At 45.9% G+C, this 27926-nt stretch overlaps 1 protein-coding gene across 2 annotated transcripts; it reads right to left on the reverse strand.

Moving 5' to 3' along the window:
- Positions 1-11477: 11477 nt before the first annotated feature.
- Positions 11478-23524, reverse strand: LOC116743530 (zinc finger protein 773-like). 2 transcript variants are annotated; one of them, XM_032612058.1, is made up of 6 exons: positions 23227-23524; positions 21386-21424; positions 19130-19414; positions 18747-18873; positions 18152-18250; positions 11478-13699 (listed from the first exon to the last, which is right to left on the reverse strand). In XM_032612058.1, the coding sequence occupies exons 4-6, from the start codon at positions 18778-18780 to the stop codon at positions 12600-12602; spliced, it is 1233 nt and encodes a 410-aa protein (XP_032467949.1). In that variant the 5' UTR covers positions 18781-18873; positions 19130-19414; positions 21386-21424; positions 23227-23524; the 3' UTR covers positions 11478-12599. The 2 variants fall into 2 exon arrangements, with proteins under 2 accessions (XP_032467949.1, XP_032467948.1); XM_032612057.1 differs by lacking the exon at positions 19130-19414.
- Between the last annotated feature and the right edge of the window lie 4402 nt (positions 23525-27926).

Here is a 27926-nt window from a genome sequence, read left to right on the forward strand (position 1 = left end):
TTAGTCACCTTTCCAGAGAAAGACTTTATTTTTTTTTGGGGGGGGGGGGGGGTTGGTTTTGGACATGCTGTGGCATGCAGGATCTTACTTCCCCAAACAGGGATTGAACCTGTGCCCCCTGCCTTGGAAGCGCAGAGTCCTAACCACTGGATCTCCAGGGAATTCCTCAATATGAAGCTCAGAATCCACTTTTCAATTTGTGCATCACAAAAAAATCCTACTAGAATTTTGACTGGGATTGCATTTAATCTTCAATTTAGAAAGAAATACTGAGTGTCCCAATCTATAAACTTGATAGATCTCCTTTTATTTAGATCTTGCTTAATTTTTATTAGCAGTCTTTTTTAGTTTTCTGTTTGTAGGTCTTACACATCTCCAGGTATTTTCTACATCTTATGATATTGTGAAAGGGAATTTTTAAAAATCTTCAGTTTATGAATTGTTCATACCTATTACACTTAAAGAGATATGAAACTAAGGACAGAAGTGATCTTTCTTTTTTTTTTTTTTTTTTTTGGCGACGTGTGGGACCTCAGTTCCCTGGCCAGGAATTGAACCTGGGCCACGGCAGCAAAAGACCGGAATCCTAACCACTAGGCCACCACGGAACTCCCTAGTAGTGATCCTTCTTAATCTTATAAATAACATCTACAAACAGCTATTAGAAATACTATCCCTTTGAACCATTATTAAAGTATTCCCGTTAGAATAAAAGGAGGACAGCTGCTCTTTGTTCTCTTATTCAGTATCATCCTGGAGTTCCAATTTCATCCAATACAACAACAAAAAAATACGGCAAAATAATGAATATTTAGCAATTGGAAAGGAAGAGATAAACCACCTAAAATATGTCCACAGTTTTCGTCTTAACTATGAGTCCAAATATGGACACTCAGTTTAGTGTCTGGACCCATCATAAACTCCTAATTTTTTCGTCACCAATTTGCTGCCCTTCTTCCTTAGAACCCATCACCTTCTATTACACTATGCAACTTAATATCATAGATGAACTGCTTATTGTATATTTCTATCAAATACAGACTAAGTTCCAGTAGGGGAATATGTATTTACATGTTGTGCACTGATATATTTCATATTCCTAGAAACATGTCTGAAACACCTATGGTACATATTGATGTCTTGAAATACATAACAAAATGACAACGCTCATTTAACGTTCAATTGCACAACTGTGGGTATACTTTCTAACTCTCCTTACCCTGCCTTTCTCCTCACCCTGCCTTTTCCTTCAGTTTTACTACCCTCAAAATGCTCTGAGTTATGGGACAAATCATATTTTGCAAAAAGCCTTTAAATCAACTAAAAAGTCCCAATAGTTATTTTATTGGCTTCCTTCTCTTATTAGATCTCAGAGGGTTTTTTTTTCTCACATTCCATTGGGAGTTTGATTATTTCAAAAACAGGTTTTCCGCCATCAATTTCTGCCACTCCTGGTGCATATCCTTTTTTTTTTTTTCCTGAGTGTGCGACATGCAGGATATTATTTCCCTGACCAGGGATCGAACCCACTCTCCTTGCAGTGGAAACGTGGAGTCTTCACCCCTGGATCACCAGGGAAATCCTGATATCTATCTCATTAAGCACTTTTAATAGCTCTTGGTAGTTACACAGTCCCAAATGTTTTTCAGAGTTTGTCTCCTTTCTGCAGACACTGTCAGTGCACTTACAGGTGATGTGGTAATCACTTCCAAGAGCAGATGACATCATTGGGTTCTAAACATTTATCTCGGGCTTTTGTGTCCCCATTGCAGACTCTCAGTTTCTGCCACGGCAGTCCTTGTTACGGGAGCAAATACACATTTGGTAAGTATCTCTTCAAGTATCTGATTCTTAGAAAACATTTATGTCAGGAAACCCAACAATAACTATTCTTAAAATAAATTTCACTTCCTGAGGTCAGGACAGTAAAAAAGGAACCACCTTAGGAAGGTTATATATATAGATACATAGATATAGACAGATAAGAACAAAGCCATAAAATCAGGAAAGGCATTTGCTGAGGAAACCAGAGGCATGTTGCCCCTCATCAACGTACATCAGGAGTGCCTGACACTTCCCCTTTCTCCTCAGTTGCACTGTTTTGAAACTTGTCTCACTGGCTTCTCACTAAACACACTGACTATAAACAGGGTTCACTGTAGAAGCTTCAAGATAAGGTAGGTTGTGAGTAATAAGATGAAGAAGATGAGTTCCTACTCTGAGTAGAGGCCTAGTGTCTGTGTGGTATCTGCTGATGAGGGGCATGTTGTGTCATGAAGACTTTAATGATGTGTCTCTAAATTTTTATCCTTGGTGGAAGGCTGTTCATTGCATCTCAAGTACTTGGATGTCCTCTTTATCAGTAATCGCCACTCTCTACACTCCTAAGACCTTGGCTTCCATTCCTCACCTATAAAAATGGATCCATTCTTCTGTCATCTATCTTTCTATCGTCTATATCCTCTTTACCTTATTGTGATTTCATCCCACCATTTTGACTGGTGTGAGGTGATACCTTATTATAGTTTTGATTTGCATTTCTCTAATAATTAGCAGTGTTGAGCATCTTTTCATGTGCCTGTTTGTCATCTTTATGTCTTCTTGGAGAAATGTCTGTTTTGGTCTTCTGCACACTTTTTATTGTGTTGTTTATTTTTTTTTTTTATGTTGAGTTTTTTGAGCTGTTTGTATATTTTGGAAATTAACCCCTTGTCAGTTGCATCATTTGCAAATATTTTCTCCCAGTTGTAGATTGTCTTTTCTTTTTGTTTATGGTTTCCTTTGCTGTGCAAAGGCTTATAAGTTTGATTAGGTCCCATTTGTTTATTTTTGCTTTTATTTCTTTTGCCTTGGGAGAATGAACTAAGCAAACATTAATATGATTTATGTCAGAGAATGTTTTGCCTATGTTCTCTTATAGGAGTTTTATGGTATCATATGCTTAAGTCTTTAAGCCTTTTTTTTTTTTTTTCTGCACCACAAAGCATGCAGGATCTTAGTTCCCCAACCAGGGATCAAACCCGTGTCTCCTGTAGTGGAGGCACAGAGTCTTAACCACTGGACTGCCAGGGAAGTCCCAGCCTTTAAGCCATTTTGAGTTTATTTTTGTGTATGGTGTAAGGGTGTGTTCCAACTTCATTGATTTACATGCAGCTGTCCACCTTTCCCAACATCCTTTGCTGAAATCTTGTCTGCTTCCCATTATATATCCTTACCTCCTTTGTTGAAGATTAATTGACTGTGTGTGTGTGGGTTTATTTCTGGGCTCTCTATTCTGTTGCATTGATCTATGTGTCTGTTTTTGTGTCAGTACCACACTGTGTTGATTACTGTAGCTTTATAGTATTGTCTGAAGTCCAGTGGGTTATGCCTCCAGCTTTGTTCTTTTTACTCAGGATTGCTTTTGCAATTCTGGGTCTTTTGTGGGTCCATATAAATTTTAGGATTATTTGTTCTAATTATGTGGAAAATGTCATGGGTAATTTGATAGGGATCACATTAAATCTGTAGACTGCTTTGGCTAGTATGGCAATTTTAACACTATTAATTCTTCCAATCCAAGAGCATGGAATATCTTTCCATTTCTTTGAATCATCTTCAGTTTCATAGTATCAGTGTCTTTCACCTCCTTGGTCAGGTTTATTCCTAGGTATTTTATTTTATTTTATTTTTGATGTGATTTTAAATAGGATTTTGTTTTTTTACTTTCTGACACTTCATTGTTATTTTAAAGAAATGCAACAGGTTTCTGTATATTACTCTTGTATCCTGCTACCTTGCTGAATTAATTAATTAGTCCTAATCGTTTTTGTGTGGAATCTTTAGGGTTTTCTATATAGAGTATCATGTCATCTGCATATAATGACCATTTTACCTCTTTACCTTTTTCTTGTCTGATTGCTGTAGCTAGGATTTCCAATACAATGTTGATAGAAGTGGTGAGTGTGGGCATCCTTGTCTTGTTCCAGAATTTAGTGGGAAGGCTTTCAGCTTTTCACCATTGAGTATTATATTGGCTGTGGGTTTGTCATAAATGGTTTTTATTAAGTTGGGGTTTTCTTTTGAGATTTTGTTTGTTTGCTTGTTGAGGAAGGCCTGTATCACTATGAACTTCCCTCTTAGGACTGCTTTTGCTACATCTCAGATTTTGTAAGGCTGTGTTTTCATTGTCATTTGTTTCAGTGTATTTTCTGATTTCCTGTTTGACTTCATCATTGACCCACTGCTTTTTTAGTAGCATTGTTGTTTAGTCTCCGTGTAATCATTTTTTTCCTCATTTTTCTTTGTGTGGTTGATTTCTAACTTTATACCATTGTGGTAAAAAAAAAAGACACTTTAAATAATTTCTGTCTTCTTAAGTTTGTTAAGGCTTGTTTTGTGTCCTAGTATGTGGCCTATCCTAGAGAATGTTCCATGTGCACTTGAAAAGTATGTATATTCTGTTTTTTTGGAATTTAAAAAAATCCCAGGAAATAAAACTTCAGGACTGGATGGCTTCACAGGGGAATTCTACCAAACATATAAAGAAGAGCTAATACAAGTCCTTTTCAAACTATTCCAAAAAATTGAAGAGGATGGAACACTCCCAAATTTATTCTACAATTGCCCTGATACCAAAACCAGACAAAGTCACTCTAAAAGAAGAGAATTACATGCAGGGACAGGGGGAGGAACTATGGTTCTGAGTGTTGTTTGTGGTTGAAATCTTAGTGCATGGTTTGGCCACGTAACTTGTGGTTTTATTCTGTTGTCTTTGCGAAACAACTGAGTATCTTGTTACAAACAGGGCAGGGCCAGTTTTAGTCTGATTCTGCAGTTACACATTTAAGGCAGGTTACCTGGCCTTTGCTCATATTCTCATGGAAAAGAAACTTAATATCACTGACATACTTAACATGATTAATATTTTAGGTTTTGACCAAATGTGTTCTGCCTAAAGTTGGGTTTTGCAAAAGCAGAACCTGACACAGGGTTCAATGACATATGACTTATTTAGGGGAAATTAACAGGAGAAGTTTAATGATAGAGTACAAGGCAAGGAAAAGAGCTAAGTAAGGGTGTGGGCCCAGCTGGAATCTCCCTCAGCCTGATCCCTTTTGGAGATCTGGAATGTAAATGGTACCACATATTTGTCCCACCTTGAGACAAGGGAGTATCTTTCTGTAACTCCAGGTCAGACAGTCCTTAAATATTTCCCAGAGAGACTGCTTTCTTTGTTTACTTTTTCTAAAACATTGGACTTACCTGTAACTGCAGGAATTCATATATGAGGCATTTTCCTTGGTGTTTCTTTCTTTCTTTCTTTCTTATTATTTATTTTGGCTGTGTTGGGTCTTCGTTGCTGTGCACGGGCTTTCTCTAGTTGCAGCGAGTGGGGGCTACTCTTCATTGTGGTGCACAGGCGTCTCATTGCGGTGGCTTCTCTTGTTGCAGAGCACAGGCTCTAGGCACGTGTGCTTCAGTAGTTGTGGCTCATGGGCTCTAGAACGCAGGCTCAGTAGTTGTGGTACACAGGCTTAGTTGCTCCATGGCATGTGGGATCTTCCCAGACCAGGGCTCTAACCCGTGTCCCCTGCACTGGGAGGCAGATGCTTAACCACTATGCCACCAGGGAAGTCCCACTTGGTGTTATTTTCTGAACATGAATTTCTTCTTCTGTTGCAGAGCCTAGATTGCATAACTATGATCATTCTTAAAAAGTCCATCAAAGGGCTTCCCTGGTAGTGCAGTGGTTAAGAATCCACCTGCCAATGCAGGCGACAAGGGTTTGATCCCTGTCGGGTTCGGGATCCCACATGCCGTGGAGCAACTAAGCCCATGTACCACAACTACTGAGCCTGTGCTCTAGAGCCTGCAAGTCACAACTACTGAGCCCACGTGCCACAACTACTGAAGCCCATGTGCATAGAGCCTGTGCTCCACAACAAAAGAAGCCACTGCAATGAGAAGCCCGTGCACTGCAATGAAAAATAGCCCCTGCTCACCACAACTAGAGAAGACCCATGAGCAGCAGCAAAGACCCAATGCAGCCAAAAATAAATAAATAAATTTATTTTTTAAATAAAATAAAATTTAAAAGTCCATCAAAGAATAAAACTTCTCACTTGTTTTACAATAAATAAATAAATAAATAAATCAGAGTCCTACATTGAAATGCCTAAAGTCTGTTTCACTTGGCTGTTTGACTGACTCTAAAACAAAATATGTTCAAAAGTGAGACTCTAATATTTCCTCCTAACCTCCTCCATGAACACCACCACTACCCTTTCTATCTCAGTTAATGACAAATCCATCCTTCCAGCTTGGACAAAAACCTTGAGTCATCTTGATTACTGTAGTGTGAGGCCGATTAGGAGGTGAAGCCATGTTCTGATCTGAGGACTTGGAGCTTTGTAACCACAATCATGGGCATATCCTCAGTAATAAAGATCCTATATAATGAAAACAGGTGGCATCTTCTTAGTGAATTTTTATTGGATAAAGTTTAATGTATAGAATGAAGTAATTGTGTATAATCTTGCTAGTAGACTGAAACTGGTGGGGAGTCACTTGCCTTTCACAAATGTTTTTCAGAGATACTTTCAAATCCTTTGGCAGATGTTATTGCCATTAGAGCAAACAGATCGAAATCCAGAAAACCAGAACGTTTATCTCAGAGTTTAGGTGGCCTTTTTCTACACAATTCCACCACTGCAGGAAATGTCGTAGCAGGAAATGAAATTTGGTGATATCTCTCCTTTTCAAATAGATCTTAGGTGTCACACTACTAAAAGAAATGAACATGCCTTGGAAAATGGTGTAAGAAATACTATCTTGATATAACAGCTGGGTTGGATACAAATACAATCAGTGAGTATAGAGGCAGAGGTGTTTTCTGACGGAAAAGCAGACAGCACCTTGCCCACGTTATTCAAGGCTGCCTAATATCGCTGCATTTTTCTCCTCTATGGAGTCTTTTCCCTCTCGTCCCTCACCAGTATTGGAGCTCACAGAATGACTCTCAAGCTTCAGTCTCCCTGAAACTGAAGAGCAGCAAGATAATATTAGGTGGAATCTTTTTTTTTTTTTTTTTTTTTTTGCGGTACGCGGGCCTCTCACTGCTGTGGCCTCTCCCGTTACGGAGCACAGGCTCCGGACGCGCAGGCTCATCGGCGATAGCTCACGGACCTAGTCGCTTCGCGGCATGTGGGATCTTCCCAGACCGGGGCACGAACCCGTGTCCCCTGCATCAGCAGGCGGACTCTCAACCACTGCGCCACCAGGGAAGCCATAGGTCGAATCTTTGAATGTAGTCACTTTCTATCTGCATGATATCATGGTCTGGTGTGTCCCTTGGGGATTTTAGCTTTTGGGCACGTACGAAATAACACGTCCAACCATTTTCCTTAGCTGCAGAAGACACGACCCGTAAATGGGGTGGTGGCTATTTAAGAAGCAAAGACGCCTCGCTCCGCCTCTAGAGCCCGACGACTTCGTTTCCCAGAAGCCGTCACGCGGGCACCTCTGATCCTTCGCAGAGATTCCCGGAAGGGCGCCCTTCGAGGTGCCAGGTGGTGCTGCGGAAGCAATATTACCCAGGAGGCTCTGTGGCAAGAGGCGGTAGCTCCGAGCCAATGACTGTGCAGGACTGGGATCCCACGTTGGGCGAGACTTCCGGCGGAATTCTCGTGACCGTCGTATTGGCTGCGCCTGCGTCTGTCCTCGGGATCGCACGCAGCTCCCGAGCCATAAGCGGGCTCGAGGGCCAGGAACAGAAAGTCTTGGGAAGAGGCTTCCTCCCCTCCCTGCACGGAGGCAGGGCTGAGGGTGGGCGGGGCAGGCGAGGGGCGTCAGCTGAACCGTTGGGACCCTCCCTGGTCTCCTGTGTTGCAAGGCCCAGGTCCCTGGAAAGGGTCTCATGGCCGTGGCAGAGGCACAGACGGACCCGGCACTGGTGAGTGGATGGCCCCTCAGGCCCTTTGGACCTCCAGCCACATCATCCCGGCGCCCCCATATACAGCGAAATTTTCCTGGGTCTCTTCACTTCCCCTTACTCTGCCTTTGAGCCTGGGGGCCGTGGAGGCCGGTCAGTCAGTCCCAGCCTAGTGCCCTGAATCCAGGCCAGGATTTATATGGAAGAGTTCCCAACTCAGTTAATTGATGATCTGTGCAGGGGTGTCCTAGGCACTTGAACCACTAGGTGAAAATGCTGGGAGGTGAGGCTGAGGTGGACGGAATTGCGAATCTCCATTTTGCCTGTTGGGGACAGAGTGGCGAGACAGAAGTCAGGTCTGGAATGGCAGACTGAGGAACGGTGTCTCTCTTTGGGGTTTTTTTTTGTTGTTGTTATTTATTTATTTAGCTATTTATTTATTTTTGGCTGTGCTGGGTATTTGTTGCTGCACGTGGGCTTTCTCTAGTTGTGGCGAGCGGGGGCTACTCTTCATTGCGGTGCGTGGACTTTTGAGGTACTCAGAGGTGAGTTATTCTTGGCCTATGGTCCTTAATCGAAAACGGGGATTGTGTGACGCACTTCCAATTTCTGGAACCCAATAGGATGAGGTAAGGGTTGCCAGGCACAAGAACTAGCATGTGCATATGCTTCGTTGTGGCACTGACCTGGGAATGTTCTAGAAACCACAAGTCTACACTATGTCTTTTGGGACCAGAGAGCAGGTGGGCAGGAATCAGCTGTGAAATGGCAAATGAGGAGCTGGGCCTTCTGAGGGTGGTGGGAGCCATAGACGGTTTAGAGCTGATGGAGGTGCCCTGATTCAGGTCGTAACAAGCTCTCTCTGGCTACAGAACACACTGTGGGGGTGATTGTTTCCCTAGTATTCAGTCAGCTGTGTTTTCCTCTGACAAGATCTAATGATACATATTTTTTTATTATTAACATTTCTTTTTCGGTATGTGGGCCTCTCACTGCTGTGGTTTCTCCTGCTGTGGAGCACAGGCTCTGGATGCGCAGGCCCAGTGGTCATGGCCCACAGGCCCAGCCGCTCCGTGGCATGTGGGATCCTACCGGACCGGGGTACAAACCCACGTCCCCTGCATCGGCAGGTGGACTCTCAACCATTGCGCCACCAGGGAAGCCCCATATTTTATTATTTTTACTTTTTTCTAGATTTAATTTGCTCTATATTTTGTTAAGGATTTTTTCACCTGTATTAATTAGGACTATAGTTCTGTAATTACTAATTTTTTGTAGACATTACATTTTTATATCAATTAGGTTTTTCTCTTAAAATGAGCTGGAAAGCATTTGATCCTTCTCTTATTTTCTGAAAGGACAAGTTATTGTAGTATTATTTACCCTGTAAATGTTTTATAGAATTTGCCAGCAGTGTTTGATAATTTTATTGTTTTTGAACATATTTTATTCAATTTATTTCTAAATACTTCATATTTTGATGGTATTGTAACGGATTTCTTTTTTTCAATTTCCAAACATTCATTGCTAGTATATGTAAACACAAGTAATTTTTGTATATTGGCTTTTTTATCCTGGGACTTTGCTAAACTCAATCATTCTCAATCATTAGACCTAGCAGCTTTTTGGTGAATGAGTTGTAATTTTCAACATAATCATGTCTTACATGAATAGACAGTTTTGGTTCTACCTTTACAATCTTTAGAATTTTTTTTTTGTTACTAACACAGACCACTAGTATAATGTTAAGTGATGAGCATAGACATACTTGCATTATTCCCAATATCAGGGCAAAAGCATTAGGCTTTCACCATCAAATATATTAGCTGTTGTTTTTTTCATAGATACACTATATCAGGCTGAGGAAGTTCCCATCTAATCCTAATTTGCTGAGAATTTGTATCATTCACTGGTTTTGAATTCTGTGAAATTCTTCCACTACATCTTTGAGATGATTGTTTTTATTTTAGTCTATTAATATAGATTATAGATTCAGTTGTTAAATCTTTGCTTTCCTGATAAACATCACTAGGTTATGATTTATGTGCTTACATATGTATATGGCTGGATTCAGTGTGCTAAAATTTTGTTAAGGCTTTTGTTGTATCTGTGATCATGTGGGTATTGGTCCATAGTGTTTTAATAGCATCATTCACTTAACTAGTTGGGAAGTACTTGAATCTTGTTTTAGAAGAATTTCTATGTAATTGGTACTGTTTCATCTTTAAATATTCTTTAAGAGTTTTTACATGTTCCAGGGATGACCTGGTAGCTGACAGCCACCAAGAAAACAGGAATATCAGCTCTACAACCACAAGGAACTGAAATTGCCTAATGACTCAAATGAAGAGGAAACAGAGGCTTCCCTGGTGGTGCAGTGGTTGAGAGTCCACCTGCCGATGCAGGGGACGCATGTTCATGCCCCGGTCCGGGAGGATCTCACATGCCGTGGAGCGGCTAGGCCCGTGAGCCATGGCCGCTGAGCCTGCATGTCTGGAGCCTGAGCTCCGTGATGGGAGAGGCCACAGTGGTGAGAGGCCCGCGTACCTCAAAAAAAAGAAAAATGAGCAGGAAACAGAATTTCCTCCACTCCATGAAAAAAAACACAACCCTGCCAACAACTTGAGTTTAGCACAGTGAGCCCATCCCAGGCCTCAGTGGGCATATGACATATAGAACTATAATATAAATTTATGTTGTTTAAGCCATAAGTTTCTGGTAATTTGTTAGGACAGCAATAGAAAGCTAATACATCAACATTATTCATCAAGTACTTTTTTTTTTTTTGGCCATGCTACGCAGCTTGTGGGATCTTAGTTCCCCGACCAGAGACTGAACACAGGCCACGGCAGTGAGAGCACTGAGTCCTCACCATTGGATCGCCAGGAAATTCCCTTCAAGTACTTCTTTACTTTCTAATGCAAGAATATTTCCTATGCTCGTGTTATACTTTTCCAGCTCCAACCTGGAAATAGCCTCTTATCTAAGGAGTTCTGGTTCTTTTTATTGAAATATCGTATTCATAAGCCAATAACTGGACAATAAATATGCTCACAGCTGCTGGAATGCCACTTCTTTCTAGGCTGTCTCAGAAGAGATAGGGAATGTGTTCATATGTAAACATTTCTACATACATTGTTTTTTATGTGTATTTAAATTTACAGAAATTTCACAAGATTGGATATTTATTTTTAAAATTTATTGATTTATTTATTTATTTTTGGCTGTGTTAGGTCTTTGTTGCTGCGCACAGTCTTTCTCTGGTTGTGGCAAGCAGGGGCTACTCTTCATTGTGTATTGCGGTGGCTTCTCTTGTTGCAGAGCATGGGCTCTAGGCATGCAGGCTTCAGTAATTGTGGCTTGTGGGCTCTAGAGCATGGGCTCTAGATTGCAGGCTCAATAATTGTGGTGCACGGGCTTAGTTGCTCCACAGCATGTGGGATCTACCCGGACCAGGGCTCGAACCTGTGTCCCCTGCATTGGCAGGTGGATTCTTAACCACTGTGCTGCCAGGGAAGTCCCAAGACTGGATATTTAAAAGGGTCTTAAGACTCCAATAGCATACTCAGATAAGGCTTTTTTTTATAGGCAAAGATAAGAGAAAGAGTACAATACCAAAAGTACAATCAATAAAAAACGAATGGGTAAATTGGCTTTCATGAAAATAAAGAAATTCTCCTCTAGGAAAGATAACGTTAAGAAGTGAAAAACAAAGCCACAGACTGTGAGGAAATATTGGTAAAGCATATATCAAATGAGTAACTTGCACCCAGAATATATTAAGAAATTGCAAGACAGTTCCTTAATAGTAGGCAAAAAACTTTGAACAGATAATTCACTAAAGATATATGGATGGCAAATACACAGGGAGTCATTAGGGAAATGCAAATTAAAACCACAGTGAAATACTACTACATACCTACTAGAATGGCTAAAATGAATGGCCAGTGTCTTACATACAAAGGTCAGGAAGGATGTGAAGAAACTGGAAAACAAATACACTCCAGGAAATGTGAGATGGCATAACCATTTAGAACACAAGGTGGCAAGTTCTTAAAAAGTTAAATATTTGCATCAACTTCCAGCATGACAGTGTAAGGAGCTCTGCAAGCCCTGATTCCCAATGACACTGGTGAAAAATTATAAAAACACCATCTAAAGCCTCTAGAAATGATCCTAAGTCTACACAGTAAATGAGGAAACATTTAAGGAAATCTAATACTCAGGACGAACAGCAAGAGCCAGTCACATCTGAACCAAGGCCACACCCCCTCTCCCTGCTTCGAACTCAGAGATGAAAACTCCAGACTGAGGCAGCCAAGAACACAGGGCTCCCTCTCATTAGAGCTGCCTGGCAGAGGACTAGCCTCTCAAGAGGAGCAGGATGTCAGCAATTCTCATCCTGCTCCAGTGTGCATGTTTGGATGAATGATATTCAATTGTTGGCTCACTCATAAAGTCTGCTCTCAGAGCTTCTATGTTTAAGTTAGGTTGACCAGGAGACAGCACATGCCCTGCGCTCTTAAGGCCTTTCCCAGTCTGAACTTTCTGGTGCCAAACAGGGTTAAGACTTTGGCTGCAACCTTTCTTCATGTCCCCGTATTCATAAGGCCTGTTTGAGCTGTGAAGTTTCTGTTGCTGAATCAGAGTGGACCTTTGGTTAAAGACTTTTCCACATTAGCTGCATTCAAGACTTTTCTCCACTGTGAACTTTATGGTGTTGAATGAGGTTGAAACGCTGGCTAAATGATTTCCCACAACTGCTGCACTCATAGGGCATTTCTCCAGTGTGAATCCTCCGATGTTTAACAAGGCTGGAGCTGTGGCGGAACAATTTCCCACATTCCCTGCACTCATAAGGCCTTGCTCCAGTGTGAACCCTCTGGTGTTTAACGAGGCTAGAATTCTCACTAAAGAATCTTCCACATTCATTGCACTTAAAAGGCTTTTCTCCAGTGTGAACTTTTCGGTGTTGCATGAGGCTAGAGCTTTGGCTAAAGAATTTCCCACATTCGCTGCACTCATAAGGCCTTTCTCCAGTGTGAACTCGCCAGTGATTAATAAGGCTTGATTTGTGGCTATAGAATTTCCCACACTCGCTGCACTTATAAGGCCTTTCTCCAGTGTGAACTCTCTGATGTTTCATGAGGCTTGAGTTAAAGCTAAAGAACTTCCCACATTCGCTGCACTCATAAGGCCTCACTCCAGTGTGGATTCTGTGATGCTGAACAAGTGTGGAATTATGCCTGAAGGCTTTTCCACATTCACTACATTTAAAAGGCTTTTCTCCAGTGTGAACTCTCCGGTGTTGAATGAGGTCAGCATTGCGACTAAAAGATTTTCCGCATTCACTACACTGGTAAGGCTTTTCACCAGTGTGAACTATTTGGTGTATAAAAAGGTTGGATTTATGGCTAAATAATTTGCCACATTCGCTGCATTCATAAGGCTTTTCTCCAGTGTGTAGTCTCTGGTGCTGAACAAGTAAGTATTTCTGACCAAAGGCTTTCCCGCACTCACTGCATCTGTAATGCCTTTTTCCAGGGTGAAACCCCTCCCCACTTTCAGTGCTCCTATGTGGCTCCCCTCTGCTGTGAGCCACCTGATGCTTGGGAAGACCAGAGCTAGTTGGGGAGACCTTCCCACCCTCCTCATCCTCTTCTCTTCTTGAGGGTTTCTCTCCAGAGCTCAGCTTCTGGTGTTGGTGAAGGTTTGCTGTGAGCACTCCCTCTACATAAACACCCTGCTCAGGTGCCACGTCCTCTGCCTCCGCTCCACACCAACAACCTGAAAGCAGAGAAATGCTGATGAATAGTATGTAGACTTTGGCGGGACAGGGCAGCACCCTCACAAATGTGTCTGACACAGCCAGTATGGAGTCCCTGGGATTACTGACAGGGTGAGGGAGAGCTCGCTGTGCAGTGCCAGACCTGACAACCTCATAGATCATGGGGACTCATGAGTAGCAAGGATACAAGATGGGGTGCATCCCAGGGAGGAAAGGCAGCGTCTCCAACACACTCCTCCTCAAATGGCTTTCAGCAGGGTTTCAGCTGCTGGTGACACAGGAACACAGTGCAGAAGGGTGTGTCCAGGCACAGAAAAATTGAAGGCAATTGAGTAGCTGGTGTTCAAGGACTATTAAGGAAATGCGTACACCTCATGACACATGGAGTGAAAGCTTGTATTGTGACCTGGAAAATTTCCCATTCTCCTGTTGCCTCAACAGCCCCACAAACAAGCTGTAAACTATGCCACCATGTGCACCAGTGTGAGAAGGTGGGCCCCTGCCACAAGTTCTCTTACCTACCTTCCTGACTGAGACCCAGGGCCATTTAAACTCACCAGTGAAATCCCCTTGCACCTTCCCCATGTTCCTCTCCTCAGTCCTAACCAGTGATGCTGCATCCCCTTCAGAGAAGTCCACCATGGCACTCTGTGAAGGTCGATGGTGCTGGCAACCTCTTCTTCACTGCTGTCGCTCTTTGTCTCCTGATCCCATGGGTATTGGGGGCACCATTCCTGGAGATCAGTGGCTCAAGATCTTACAGGCCAGGATCTTAGCAGGAACATTTAATTCCAGCAACTCCCAATAACCAGAGGAGGTGAGCCAATTATTTCAAAGTAAAACATCTTTGCAACATTGCTGGGCTCTACTTAGTGCCACTGCCTATCAACATGCCAACTACTGCTCAGCTCCTGAGGTCTAGGAACAATCGGAAAAGATCTGGCCACCAGAGCTGTCCTGAATGGATCCCAACCCAGCTGAAGTCACTTTAGAAAGGGAAGCCGAGGGGCTACGAGAGGGGCTACAGAAAGGAAGCATCCAAGGTCTTCTCAGACCCAGCAGCTCAAGAACACAGGAGATCATAAGGAATTAAAAGGTGAAACTTGCAATTTCACAAGACTAGAAATACCAATGATTCTTAAAGATTTCATTCAAAGAGGTGGGGAAAGGGAGCTGATTGGTTACTGAGAGCATTTAACATGGGTGCACATTCAGCCCCAGAGATGAGGCAGCTGCCAGCATTTGGAAAGAGGCTAAGATGCATAATTAAAGATATTTTGGCCCTCCAAGTTCAATTCTCACCTGATATTTTGGGGCTGAAGGACCTCAGGGAGGACAGAGGGCATCCCAAACGCCAGGGTAGGTGTGACAGAGACCAAAACTTTTGATGGGATTATAAAGGCCTCAGATGAGGAATCTGAAGCCTCTACCACCACTTGGGACTCAGAAGCCCTGCCGTTAACTGAATTGGATTTTCATGGCCTGGAGATGCCCAATGGGAAACAGTAAAGGAAGCCCATGTGCTCCTCTGCAAAAACTGGAATGGTTCGATGGATCTGTCAGTTCTTTGGGCATTCAGACAAGGAGAACCCTGAGCCCGTTTCTAAATCAGGAGGCCCTCTTTGTCACAGAGTCCAGGAGTTGTTCTTGCAGGCGCCCATCCCGATACAGAGCTTTGTTGCTTAACTTTATTGGTATATCTCACACCAAATGGGAGGCCACGGATGGAACTATCTCCAGACGTGCCACGAGAGCTCCGCACACCCTGACTCACAAATTCTGACATATCACATCCGCCGCCTGGTGTGCGGGTAACCACCCCCCACGCCTAGCATTCTTTCCTGAATTGCTGACGCTCCCTACTGCCTCCAGGGTGATACTGGTAGAACTAGTCATGGCAAACACACTGCACCAGGTGTCAACAATCTTTATCAAACAGCTGCCCATGATGGTGACCCCTGATGCTTTGAGTTTTCCTCTGAGAGACAGATGTGTATGACACCTGAACAAGCTCAAGTCCCTCTCACAAAGTGAGAACCTGTGGAGTTGCCCCTGCTGGTGAAGGTAGTAAACATGCCATAGTATCACCTGAAACAAGGTACTGGCCTTTGACTGGTTGTTCAAGATCTACTAAAAGAAGGGGAGATGGTTCCTGCTATTTCTCCTTAATAGGAGTGGCACTTAACTGTTGATTATCGAAACCTCAAAGCTCAAGTTCCCCCCATCAGGGGTCCAACACCTAACATAATCCAATTAACTGAAGACATCAAGAGGGCACCAGTGACTACTTGGCCACAGTGGATCTGGCCCAGTATATTTTATTCTGGGCCTATGACCCCTTAGTCACAGCCCCAGTTCGCCTTTACTTTTTTTTTTTTTTTTTTCTGTACATGGGCCTCTCACTGTTGTGGCCTCTCCCATTGCGGAGCATAGGCTCCGGACGCGCAGGCTCAGCGGCCATGGCTCACGGGCCCAGCCTCTCCGCGGCATGTGGGATCTTCCTGGACTGGGGCACGAACCCATGTCCCCTGCATCGGCAGGCGGACTCTCAACCACTGCGCCACCAGGGAAGCCCCGCCTTTACTTTTGAAGTAACCCAACATACATTTACAAAGTTGCCAATGAGTTATTTAAACAGCCCAGCCCACAATTACTGCCAGGACGTGGACCGGGTCCCATCCCCACTCCAGTTCTTTATCCACCAGGTACCTCCCTTTTTCCATCAACCCAAGGACGCTGGGCAAAACAGGCAATTATCTATTCCCATCTTATTTTTTTATTTTTTTGGCTATGTCGTGTGGCATGCGGGATCTTAATTCCCCAACCAGGGATTGGGTCCATGCCCCCAGCAGCAGAAGTGTGGAGTCTTAACCACTGGACCACCAGGGAAGTCCCTATTTATTCCCATCTTAATCAGGCTTGTGGTAGCTGCAGGAGACACCAGGTTTGGCACCAGTACAGCAGCCTTTGTCCAACAAGATCAGATCACGTCTGCCAACCAGCGCCTTTCAGCGGCCCTCTCAGATCACGTAGGAAACCTTCGCCCTTATTCAACAAACCTAAAAGTCTTTGAGCCCAAATGGTCATGGATAACAGACTGGCTCCTGATTGTTTACTAGCCAGGAAAGGTGGCTCAGGACAGCTACAGGCCAAGCTACGAGGATTAGGACAAGTGGTAAAAATCTTTCGTAACAGAACCAAAAGCTTCCAAAAGACTCCCTTAAACCCGGAGGTGCCTGATCTGTTCTCTTGCCTTTCCCCTACTACCTGCCGTGCTGGCTGCGGCCTGGGTTTCAAACCCTCATTATATATCTGGTAGGACCCTTCTTAGTTGTCACCTTTGTCAAAGATTGCCTTTGGTGGCAAGAACAAACTATTCCTGTCACTTCTAACATCGCCACAACCCAGGTGGCAAGCGTCACCCATCCCAATGAGAGTTGATAACGATGTTGAGACACCACAGGGTCAACTATATTGCAACCTTTGAAGCTCCCTGTTTTCCTGCTCCCTTGGCATCCCCACAAAGAGGCTGTGAGCACCCCGCCAGTGGCACCAGTGTGAGGAGGCTGGTCCCTGCCACAAGTTGCCCTTCTGGTTCTCCTCTGAGTGTGACCTAGTACGTTTAAATGCACCAATAAAATCCCCTCGTGTTGGGACTTCCCTGATGGTGTAGTGGTTAAGAATCTGTCTGCCAATGCAGGGGACATGGGTTCGAGCCCTTGTCTGGGAAGATCCCACATGCCACGGAGCAGCTAAGCCCATACACCACAGCTACTGGGCCTGCGCTCTAGAGCCTGTGAGCCACAACTACAGAGCCCATATGCCACAACTACTGAAGCCCGTGTGCCTAGAGCCCACACTCTACAACAAGAGAAGTCACCGCAATGAGAACCCATGCACCGCAACAAAGAGCAGCCCACACGCAGCAACAAAGACCCAACGCGGCCCTAAATAAATAAATAAATTCCCTCATGCCTTTTCTTGCATTCTTCCCCCAACCACCAACAGAGACACTTGCCAACAGATCCTCACCCTCTGCTTCCCCCCTGCTCCACTGAGCCTGCTCCCTCGTGCTCCTCCCACGTGACCCCCCTCTTGGTGTGCAGTGACTATCTCTCTGGACCTGTGAGCATAATAAACTTTGTTTTTTCCCTTAGGCTGTCCTGTGTTTCCTCTCGTGGCTGCATCTGCCTGGCCATGTCATAAAAGAGCACAAAATGGGTCTACTATTGGTGAGCACTGGAGAGGGAGCAGTGGAGGACGGGTGGGGGACAGCCCTGGGTCAGAAACCAGAGCTGCCCTGAGCAGCGGGCAGAGCTGAGGAAGAAAAGGAGAAAATCAGCCTTGGCCCCTTGTTTGACACCAAAACATCAGGGCACCACGGAGAGACTCCTGGTATGATTTGAACCCATCCCTGAGTTCCCTCTTCCCCACTTCCTCCCTCCAAGCACCTCTTGGCGTGGCTGTGATCACGACTCCACAGGCAGGCACAAAGGGCTCTCCCCACTGCTCCAGCTGAGTAACTTCCTGGGTCCTGGAAGATGTGAGTCCTAAGGGAGGGACAAGGCAGGCAGGTCAAAGCAACCCGCTCCACGGCAGCCCACAGGGATGAAGACTGAATATTACAAACAAGAAGCTTGGAGAAGGATCTTGCAGGAACAACCCAGTCAAGCAGTGGCCGTGTTGGTACCTCGATTCCTGGCACAGGCCGATCCCATGTCAGCCAAAGGAAGAGGGCAGAACTGGGGGCACAGGACTGCCATGGATCTCCGCAGCATCAGGCCAGGGAAAGGCCAGTAGCGTGTGATCCATAGGTTGGACTACAACACTCCTGATCCCCAAACCCTTTCCTGCACAACTTTGGGGCAGCAGCAGCTTGGGGACAGAAGGGGTAGTGTACCCAGCCCAGGCTTTCACTCACAACACCTACTACAGCACACAGAGAAGGACACAGTACCCATGGACCAGCTTTGGGAAGGACAGACCTGCCCTTGGAGAAGGGGAAGAACAGAGCCCCGCCTAAGCTGTGGGGTGCAAGGAACTTACCCAGAGAGGCCATCAGGGAGAAGTTCTCCAGCATCACACTGCGGTACAGGAGTCTCTGGGCTCTGTCAAGGAGCCCCCACTCCTCCTGTGAGAAGTAGACAGCCACATCCTCAAATGTCACTCGGCCCTGCCAAGATGGGGATGGTTCCGTTTATGTGCAGCCTCCTTCCCAGGACTCTAAGCATCTCCCCAAATATCCACCCTCCTCCCAAGCCACCAACCTCAGAGGAGATCCCAGGCCCTGGTGCCATTGATGCCCACCCTCTGCTGGCCGTCCCATCGATCACTGTGTTTGGCCCTCATCAACAACAGGCAGGGGGGTATGTGTCATCTGAGCCCTGGTGCTGGCCTGCAGAGCCTCACCCTTCTGCCAGACAGCTTACCTGGGATCCTCTAGATTGTGCTTCCCAAACACAACCAAAACTGAGTCACTGTCCTTCCCTCAGGCCCCAGTCCAAGGGCCTGGGGCCATCAGTTGACACTCCCTCCCAACATGTACATCGTTCTTTTTTTTTTTTTAAATATAAATTTATTTATTTATTTTTGGCTGCGTTGGGTCTTCTTTACTGCACGCAGGCTTTCTCTAGTTGTGGCGAGCGGGGGCTACTCTTCATTGCGGTGCACGGGCTTCTTATTGCACTGGCTTCTCCTGTTGTGGAGCACAGGACCTAGGCAAGAGGGCTTCAGTAGTTGTGGAACACAGGCTCAGTATTTGTGGCTTGCGGGCTCTAGAGCGCAGGCTGAGTAGTTGTAGCACACGGGCTTAGTTGCTCCACGGCATGTGGGATCTTCCTGGACCAGGGCTCAAACCCATGTCCCCTGCATTGGCAGGTGGATTTTTAACCACTGTACCACCAGGGAAGCCCTATACATTGTTCTTTACACCACACCTCCCTTCACAGCCCCAACCCCTCACGGCCACCACCACCCACTACGCCACATCCTGAATCTCCCTGGCCTCACCACGTGCCAGTGTGCACGTGGCATCCTGAGGGTGCTTGGCAAGTGCAATCAGAATCCTACTGTCCCAGTGTTCCAAAGGCACTAACTGCCAGGGGCAACCCCCAGGCCTGCTTTGAAGGCCTCCTTACTTGGCCCTTATCCTTGCTTCATCGTCAGCCACCCAAAACGATGCACAGATCTCAGGTACACTCAGCCCTCTTCCACTTCTGTGTTACAAAGCTGTCCCCTCATCAGTCTCAGCTTCCTCTGATACTTATTCAAAGCCCAGGTCCAGGGACTTCCCTGGTGGTCCAGTGGTTAAGACTCTGTGCTTCCAATGCAGGAGGCTCGGGTTCCATCCCTGGTCGGGGAACTAAGATCCCACATGTGCGCAGCGCAGCCAAAATATTAAAAAAAAAAAAAAAACAAACAAAAGCCCAGATCCACCTGTCTCTCACATCAGGCCTAACAGCTGTCCCAGAGGACACTGTGTGATCTTGTGCTAACCTCCAGGTCACAGTGGGGATAAGAACAAGTCTGGGGAGCCCATAGCTTGATGAATAAGCAATAGCACCAGGTTTGCTGTCATCTCCCTGCCTTGTCTCATATCCACTCCCCATGGAAACCCTGGTCACCAGCCAGATCCTCCTCACTCCTACAACGCCTCCCCATGGCCACTACGTTCCCTCACGTGTTTCTGTGAAGCCCACCACCCCATCTAGCAAGAGACCCAGTCCTTGGCCCCACACACTCCTCCCTTGTCACCTAACACACTGCCACAGGACCTGAAGGTGCCCCCTGCCAAATCTGATCACAGTTCCATCCTGGTCCACACACCATCCATACTGTGGGTGAATCCAATCTGAACTCAAGATGTGTGTGTCCAGGTATCCACTGGATGAATCCACTCAAGGGTTTTCTGGAGCATCTCAGTTCAACAGCCAGAACCTAGCTCCTAATATTCCCACTGAAAATTACTCTTGCCGCCGACTTCGACATGGTAGTACTAACCCTGCTTCTAGCTACTAAGGCCAAACATCTCAGAGTCACCCGACACTTCCTCTTCTCTCTCCCACCCTCCACATCAGAAAGTCTGCTCAGACCTACTTAAAAAAAACAGACACAGACTCCAACATGTCTCCCACCTCCACTGCCACTACTCTGGTCCAGCTACCAACACTCATCTGGACTATGGCAGTAGCCTCCTCCCTGGTCTCCCTGTAACCCAACAGTCTTCTCTCTACTCTGCAGCAGAAAATGCTTGTTAAGCCTGGGTCAGATCAGTTCCCTCCTCTGCTCCAAACCTTCTATGGCTCCCACCACCCTCCGGATAGAGGCCCACCTCTTCAGCCCACCATTCCAGATCTAACGCCTGCTTCCTGCTATTTCCACCAGACATAATGGAGACCTAAGGTTGCCTGGGCATTCCCAGCTCAACCTCACCTCTAGCATCTTCTAATGTTGACCACTGTGAATGGAATTTCTACTAAGCGTCATGCCACCGGTTGCCAGAAATGGAAACCAATCTGTATAATTCCTGGCCTGGACTCAGGGACCTGACCTTGGATGACCACCTTCCAGGGATCTCAGATGGCAGGGTAGGGAGAGTAGCAGGTAGAGTCCCAAGACACTACAATCCTGGAGCCCATGCAGGTGGGAGGTGAAAAGGGTGAAGACCGAGTATACCTTTCACTTACCTCTTCATGGTCTGCAAGGGATTCTGCAGGAACAGCAACCTATGGAAAAGCAAGGCTGTGAGAAGCAGGCAATAATGTTGGGCCCAAAGGCTCAATCAAGGTGCCTTATACCATCTGGGCCTCAGTCCTCAGTGATGCCTCTTACCAGCTGTGCGACCTTGGACAAATACTCAACCTCCCTGTGCCTCAGTGTTGTGGTCTGTCAAATGGGGATAACAATGGTGTCCACTCAGTGGGGCTGCTGTCTGTGTCAAATGCATTCATATGCAACACGTTCTAAATATCAACTCTTACTGTCCTCATAAGTGATGCTTCTGTCAAGATTTCCTGGTAGGTATTAAAAATGCAGTTTTTTAACATGCCTTTTAACTAAGAAAATACAATAATGAAGATGTTTGATTTAATTGAATGCTTAGCAGTATATTGAAATTTCAACCAATTATTAAGTGTTTATAATCATTAACTTGTTAAAGCCATGTTATTTATTTGTTTTTTATATGTTATTTGTTATTTAAAAGCCATGTTATTTTAATTTATGTACACACGTATATATATATTTTTACCAGTTAGTGTTAAATGAGTATTTCATAAACTCACGATTTAATAAACTGGGGACTTGGGCCTGAGAATATTGAGTAGATACTAGTCCTACTGGCAACCTAACTGCCTGCTGTACACTCTCCTGAAGGGAATCCTGCTAGGGGCATTTGCACTGGAGCAGCTGCTCATCCCTCCTGCCCTAAAAGCTGGGGGAACTTAGGCACCAAAGGAGATGCTCTACTAGCCTCGCTGAGTATTCTTTTTCTCCACAAGGAGTGGAAATGAGGCCCTGCTGAGCCTGGAGTGGCAAATCTACACCACTGAACATCTCAGTCTCCACCCCAGACCTGGGTCCTTATACCCTATAACCCTCCATTCCTGCACACACCAGCCAGAACCACTTTGGAGCACAGGACTCCACCCCTCTGGAGGTAGCCCCACCCTCCAGGCTTAACTGAAATAAAAACTTTGATTCTCCTTCCTAAATAGGACCCACAGTGCTTGCCCTGGTCCAGGCCACCACCATCATCCCTTGGATATCTCCAGCCCAGATCCCTCCGCAGAAACCCATGAGTGAGTAAGCAAGCTATCCACATGACACGTCCACTCTGGGACATCTCAGGGTTACCATGTCCGAAATCCAACTCCCAGTCTTATCCCTGAAGCCTGCTCCCTGCAAACCAAGAAACAGCATCGTCCTTCCTTCCCTCCTTTTTCACAGCCACATCTGGGGCAGCAGGAAATCCTGTCTGTTCAATGCTTAAAGCCCATAAGAAATCTGATCAATCCTCCCCGCTGTTGCCACCAGCAATGGTCCAGTCCGCACTAGCACTCTCTATTAGTCTATTGTGCTTACTTACTCATAGGTCTCCTAGTCTCCACTCTTATCACCCGCACCCCCGTCTGTTTTTCCCTGAGAAGACTTTGGAAAACTTTGACACATAGAGTCTCTCCACTTCACAACCCTCCGTGGCCACCAGCGGCCGCAGAATGAAGGCCCAGCTGCTCCGGCTGCCTTTTCACGTGGGACTCATCCCCTTAAGCTGTTCCGTGCAGACTCTAGAGAAACTTCAAGTTTAAGCCTCTCAGTTCGGTTATTGTTCCAAGTCTTTGATTGTGCCGGTCCCTCTGCCTGTAACCCTCTCCCACACCCCATCATACTGGCTGACAGAAATGGGGGACCCCTCCCCCAACGAGCTCCCTACTGACTTGGACCCAGGGGATCGAGCAGGGGACGATCAGTGGGGCCTTTGGTGTCCGGTGGGGTGAGGGCGGTGAGAGACCGGAGGACGAGTGTTTACCTGAGCCGGGACTCTAAGCGCTGCCGCAGCCATCGGAGTCTGTGGGCGGAGCCGGGCCGGGAGCGGCGGACCAGGTCGGGCCCCAGGCATCACCTGTCCCCGACCCAGAATCGGGTCACCTCCGGGCGCTGCTGCCCGAACGTCAGACCCGCCTCAGTGCAGTGCAGCGCCTGCCTCCTCTCGTGCCTTCCCGCTCTCGTCACCCCAGTTCAAAGCAGCTTTCCGGAGCCTCAGACAAGGCGGAGAGACCCAACAGACCCCAAAACGACCGCCCCTAAGCGGACGCCAAAAGTCCCGCCCAGCGTGTTCCTCACGCGCGCGGAAATGTCCGAGCACAGCCACCGGGGAGAGCAGCGCCTGCTGGGTAATGTAGTTCACACACCGCCAAACCTTGAGGAATTGGACACGTAATAGGGGCGGGGCGGGCACGCAGCTGTTTGCACGCGCCGTTACAGCGCGACCGTTACCGGGCAACCGTTACCGCCAGAACGCTAGGGGTGACTGTTAGCGCCAGACCTGAGCGGGGCGCCCAGGTTAGAGGTCCCGCTGGGCTAACGGTATGACTGGTGGTGGTCCTCCAGCGGAGAGTGTGGTAAGAGACGGATCCCGGACTCCCCCCCACCCCACCCAGGCCCTCTGGCCTTAGGCGGGTGGGTGAGCTGGGGGACCCTGGCGGGGAAGGCTGGGGGCTGTGTCCTGCAGAGCTCCAGAGGCCTTGCCAACGCCGCTGACTGGTGGGGCCCAGGCCTCGAGGCGACGGCAAACGTCTCCCCTCATCCCCACCTCCTGGATCGCGGTTTGCAGAACCCTGCAGACATGCACACACACGTCCCACCACCCCGTTTGGGCAGCCTGAGGAGATCGAGGGCCAGTTGGGTCCTTGGTGCCTTGCTCCCCCAGTGATGACGACTGGGCAGGGTCTGTGGACTTGGCCCTGAGGGCACGGCCAGCTAAGATCTACCTCTTCACCTGACAGGGTAACTGGCCGGAGCAGGGACCCTCTTCTTTTAGCCAGCACCTGGGCCTCAGAGGGTGAAACTTGTGCCTTGGGACCTTGCCCTTTCTTGTCAGAACAGAGGATAAGAAATACAGGCCAGTCTTGTTTGGTGGAGTTTTACAGGAACACCGTTACCTGACCTCAAGAACAAAGGATCTGATACCAAGAAGTTTGCAACAACTAACCGTGCCCCTCCCTCACCTTTCCTATAAAAGGTCTTTGCTGACAGCTTTCAGAGAGTTCGGGGTTTTTAAGGCATTAGTCACCCGTCTCCTTTCATCGCCCTGCAATACGCCTTTTTCTGCTCAAAACTCCGATGTATTGGTATTGTTTGGCCTCACTCTGTGTCAGGCACAAGGACTTGAGTTCAGTAACAGACAGAGCTGCAGAGATGGAGGTGGAGGGGAAATCAGGGTCAAGAACTCTGCCAGACTCTCATCTAGAGACTATCCTTATTGTAGATTGGCCTGTATTTTAATGTTCCTGCACAGCTGGTGCTCCAGGCTTTCCTTCCCTTAAGGATTTAAAGAGGATCTTGAGGGCCAATAAAGCAGTTTCCTTGGAATGAACCAGTTATACATTACCAATTTCCTTTGACAATGGGACGCCCAATATAAAAAACAATGGTGGTAAAGCGAAGACTCTGAGTTCTGGATGTAGGTGATGAGATAGTCGAGGATCCCAAGTGTTCACCTTCCTTCTTCACCCCAAACTCATCTGTGCCCTTTCCCTTCTTAAGGGCTCAGCATTGGTGTCCAAGCAGGACAATAAACCTCAAACCCATAAGCCAACACTCCTCTCCCACCAGATTTCTCCCCTTCATCCCTTATTACTCTTTTTGTTCCACTGCCCTTCCATTTCGAGATACAAAGCTAACTCCCTGCAGGTGGGAAGGATTTTGGACCATTGTTGACACCAGGCAGCTGTTGATAAAAGAGATGCCAACACTTTATTATGTGTTCTCCTACCACCTACTTTACCACTGACTCCTTCTTTTGTGTCAATCTTCATTTCCCTGATTTTTCTCCTGTAAGTTTCGTCTGCGGACTGAGCAGTGACTAACCTCCTCACAGCTTTGGAATGACTCATGAGGGCAAAAGATGATGAAGCTTTCACTCCTTCCTGGAACTTTCTGGAAGGGGGTGTTCAGTACTAGCTGATTCCATTGTATATATTCTTGCCTCCTTTGTCATAGATTAATTGACCATAAGTGCATGGGCCACCATCTTTTTCTTAATCACCAGTAAGCAGGGACTCAGGGGTTCTGTCACTGGGAAGGGCTCTATATAGGGCTGTTCAGTTTCAAGACCAGTCTCCTCAAGGAGGCATTCAGATTATCCCTGGGTCGCCAATGATGAGGTGAAAATTGTCCACTCAGGCATAGCCTCCTGTGACCAATGCCTTGGCGAGTGGATCCTCACAAAGAGATGGTGTGTCAAACTGACAGTCCCAGCTCACCCATATTTATAGCACATTATCTCCAAGACCAGATATTCATTTTGGGAGGGGGAGAGTTTCTAATGCCAACTGTGTCACCTCAGGTCATCTTGGCAGGAGATCCCCAAAATGCCTGCCTCTTCTTATCAGCATGCATGGATCAGTCGTGGCTTAGTTACAGCAATGACTGAAAGTGAAGCCTCAGGAAAAAAAAAAAAAGTGAAGGCTCCTAAGACATGGAGTCAGCCTCCAGACAAGGCTTTATTTCATGCTTGATGGAACTGACACACATACCTCAAAAGGCTCCTTCCAATTGTATACTTTATACACACATCACATCAGAAATCACACACATCACAAAAGGAGTCAATATTGGAGTTAAGAACATAGGATGATAGAAACCCAAGTTACATTAGTTATTTAGATCAGACCACAATGTGGCAAGTAAATGGGAGGGAGGAGAGTCAGGAGAGATAGTCCCACTGACAAGTGTGAGATGAGGTGCAGATAAACTCCTCTATTAAGCCAAGCACAGAAGATATGTGTCATTTTCTTGAAATCACATCTTGGAAGAGTAGATTCTGGATTATTCACCCTATCAATTACTGATGAGCTATGGAAATGAGCTGACCACCATATCATGAATCTCTGTGGATAAATCTAACAAACATGTTACAGAATCTAGTCAGAAAAATGCATATATGGGCTTCCCTGGTGGCGCAGTTGTTGAGAGTCTGCCTGCCAATGCAGGGGACACGGGTTCGTGCCCTGGTCTGGGAGGATCCCATATACCACGGAGCGGCTGGGCCCGTGAGCCATGGCCGTTGGGCCTGCGCATCCAGAGCCTGTGCTCTGCAGCGGGACAGGCCATAGCTGTAAGAGGCCCGCGTATCGCAAAAAAAAAAATAAAAAAATACACTATGATACAATCTATGGAAAATTCAGAATTTGGCAATAAAAGATAGTCTGTCGTTTAGGGAAGTATAGGTAAGCAGTAAAACTATAAAGACATCAAAAGAATGATTATCAAAATGTCAGGTGTGGGGACTTCCTTGGCGGTCCAGTGGTGAAGACTCCATACTTCCACTGCAGGGGTTGCAGGTTAGATCCCTGGTTGGGGAACTAAGATCCCACATGCCATGCGTTGTGGCCAAAAAATTAAAAAAAAGAAAATGTCAGGTGAGCTCTAGGGGCCCAGAGGAACATGTAAATGTAACAAGGGACAGGGGATGCCTAAAAAAAATTACACGAGGTGAGTTTTATAGGTGTGGTCTTTGTAAAAGAAAACAACAATTTATACATCTCATATGAACATCCCACTGAATGTATGACAGTTTTTAAAATTAAAAAAGCTAGGTAGACAGTTTATTTTTTTGCATTTAAAAAAATTTATCTTTTAAAATTTATTTTTGGCTGCATTTGGGTCTTCGTTGCTGTGCGTGGGCTTTCTCTAGTTGCAGCAAGTGGGGGCTACTCTTCTTTGTGGTGCGCGGGCTTCTCATTGCAGTGGCTTCTCTTGTTGTGGAGCACAGGCTGTAGGCACGAGGGCTTCAGTAGTTGTGGTGCATGGGCTCAGTAGTTGTGGTTCGCAGGCTCCAGAGCGCAGGCTCAGTAGTTGTGGCACACGGGTTTAGTTGCTCCGCAGCACGTGGGATCTTCCTGGACCAGGGCTTGAACTGTGTCCCCTGCATTGGCAGGCGGATTCTTAACCACTGCACCACCAGGGAAGTCCCTATTTTTTTGTATTTTTAAAGTTTACTTTATCTGTTTATACACAACCTTGTTCCAGAAATTGTTTAAGGTGGCTTAAAATCCACAAAATACACCAAGGAATTAGTAACAGAAGAGCCAGGAATAAAACATGTACAAAATGCTTATACGATTCTACTCGTTTACTCTGGGTGGACCACAAATTTGGCTCTAAGCTTTTTAGCAGGCAGAAGACGAAACTTAATTAGTTACATCATTTACAGTGTCCATAAAACAAAAACACCCAATTACCCAAGCAAAGCACTGTTATTCCTAATATTAAGACCAGAAAGAAATTTCTCAAGAGGCTTCATAAAGAGGTCAGTGTATGATGTAATAATCAGTGTTCTCAGTAGCAACCTAATGGGAGACTCAGAGATGAACTTCTCAGGACTCTTTCTTCAATATATGCAGATGGCATCACACCAACTTGAAAATCAGGAAAAGCAATTTTGTCATGAGTTTGAGGGTTGAGGGACAAACACAATATGATCCAGTCAAGGTACTCAGCTCTCTG

This window comes from Phocoena sinus, chromosome 19 (assembly GCF_008692025.1).
Source record: "Phocoena sinus isolate mPhoSin1 chromosome 19, mPhoSin1.pri, whole genome shotgun sequence".
Lineage (NCBI taxonomy): Eukaryota > Metazoa > Chordata > Mammalia > Artiodactyla > Phocoenidae > Phocoena > Phocoena sinus.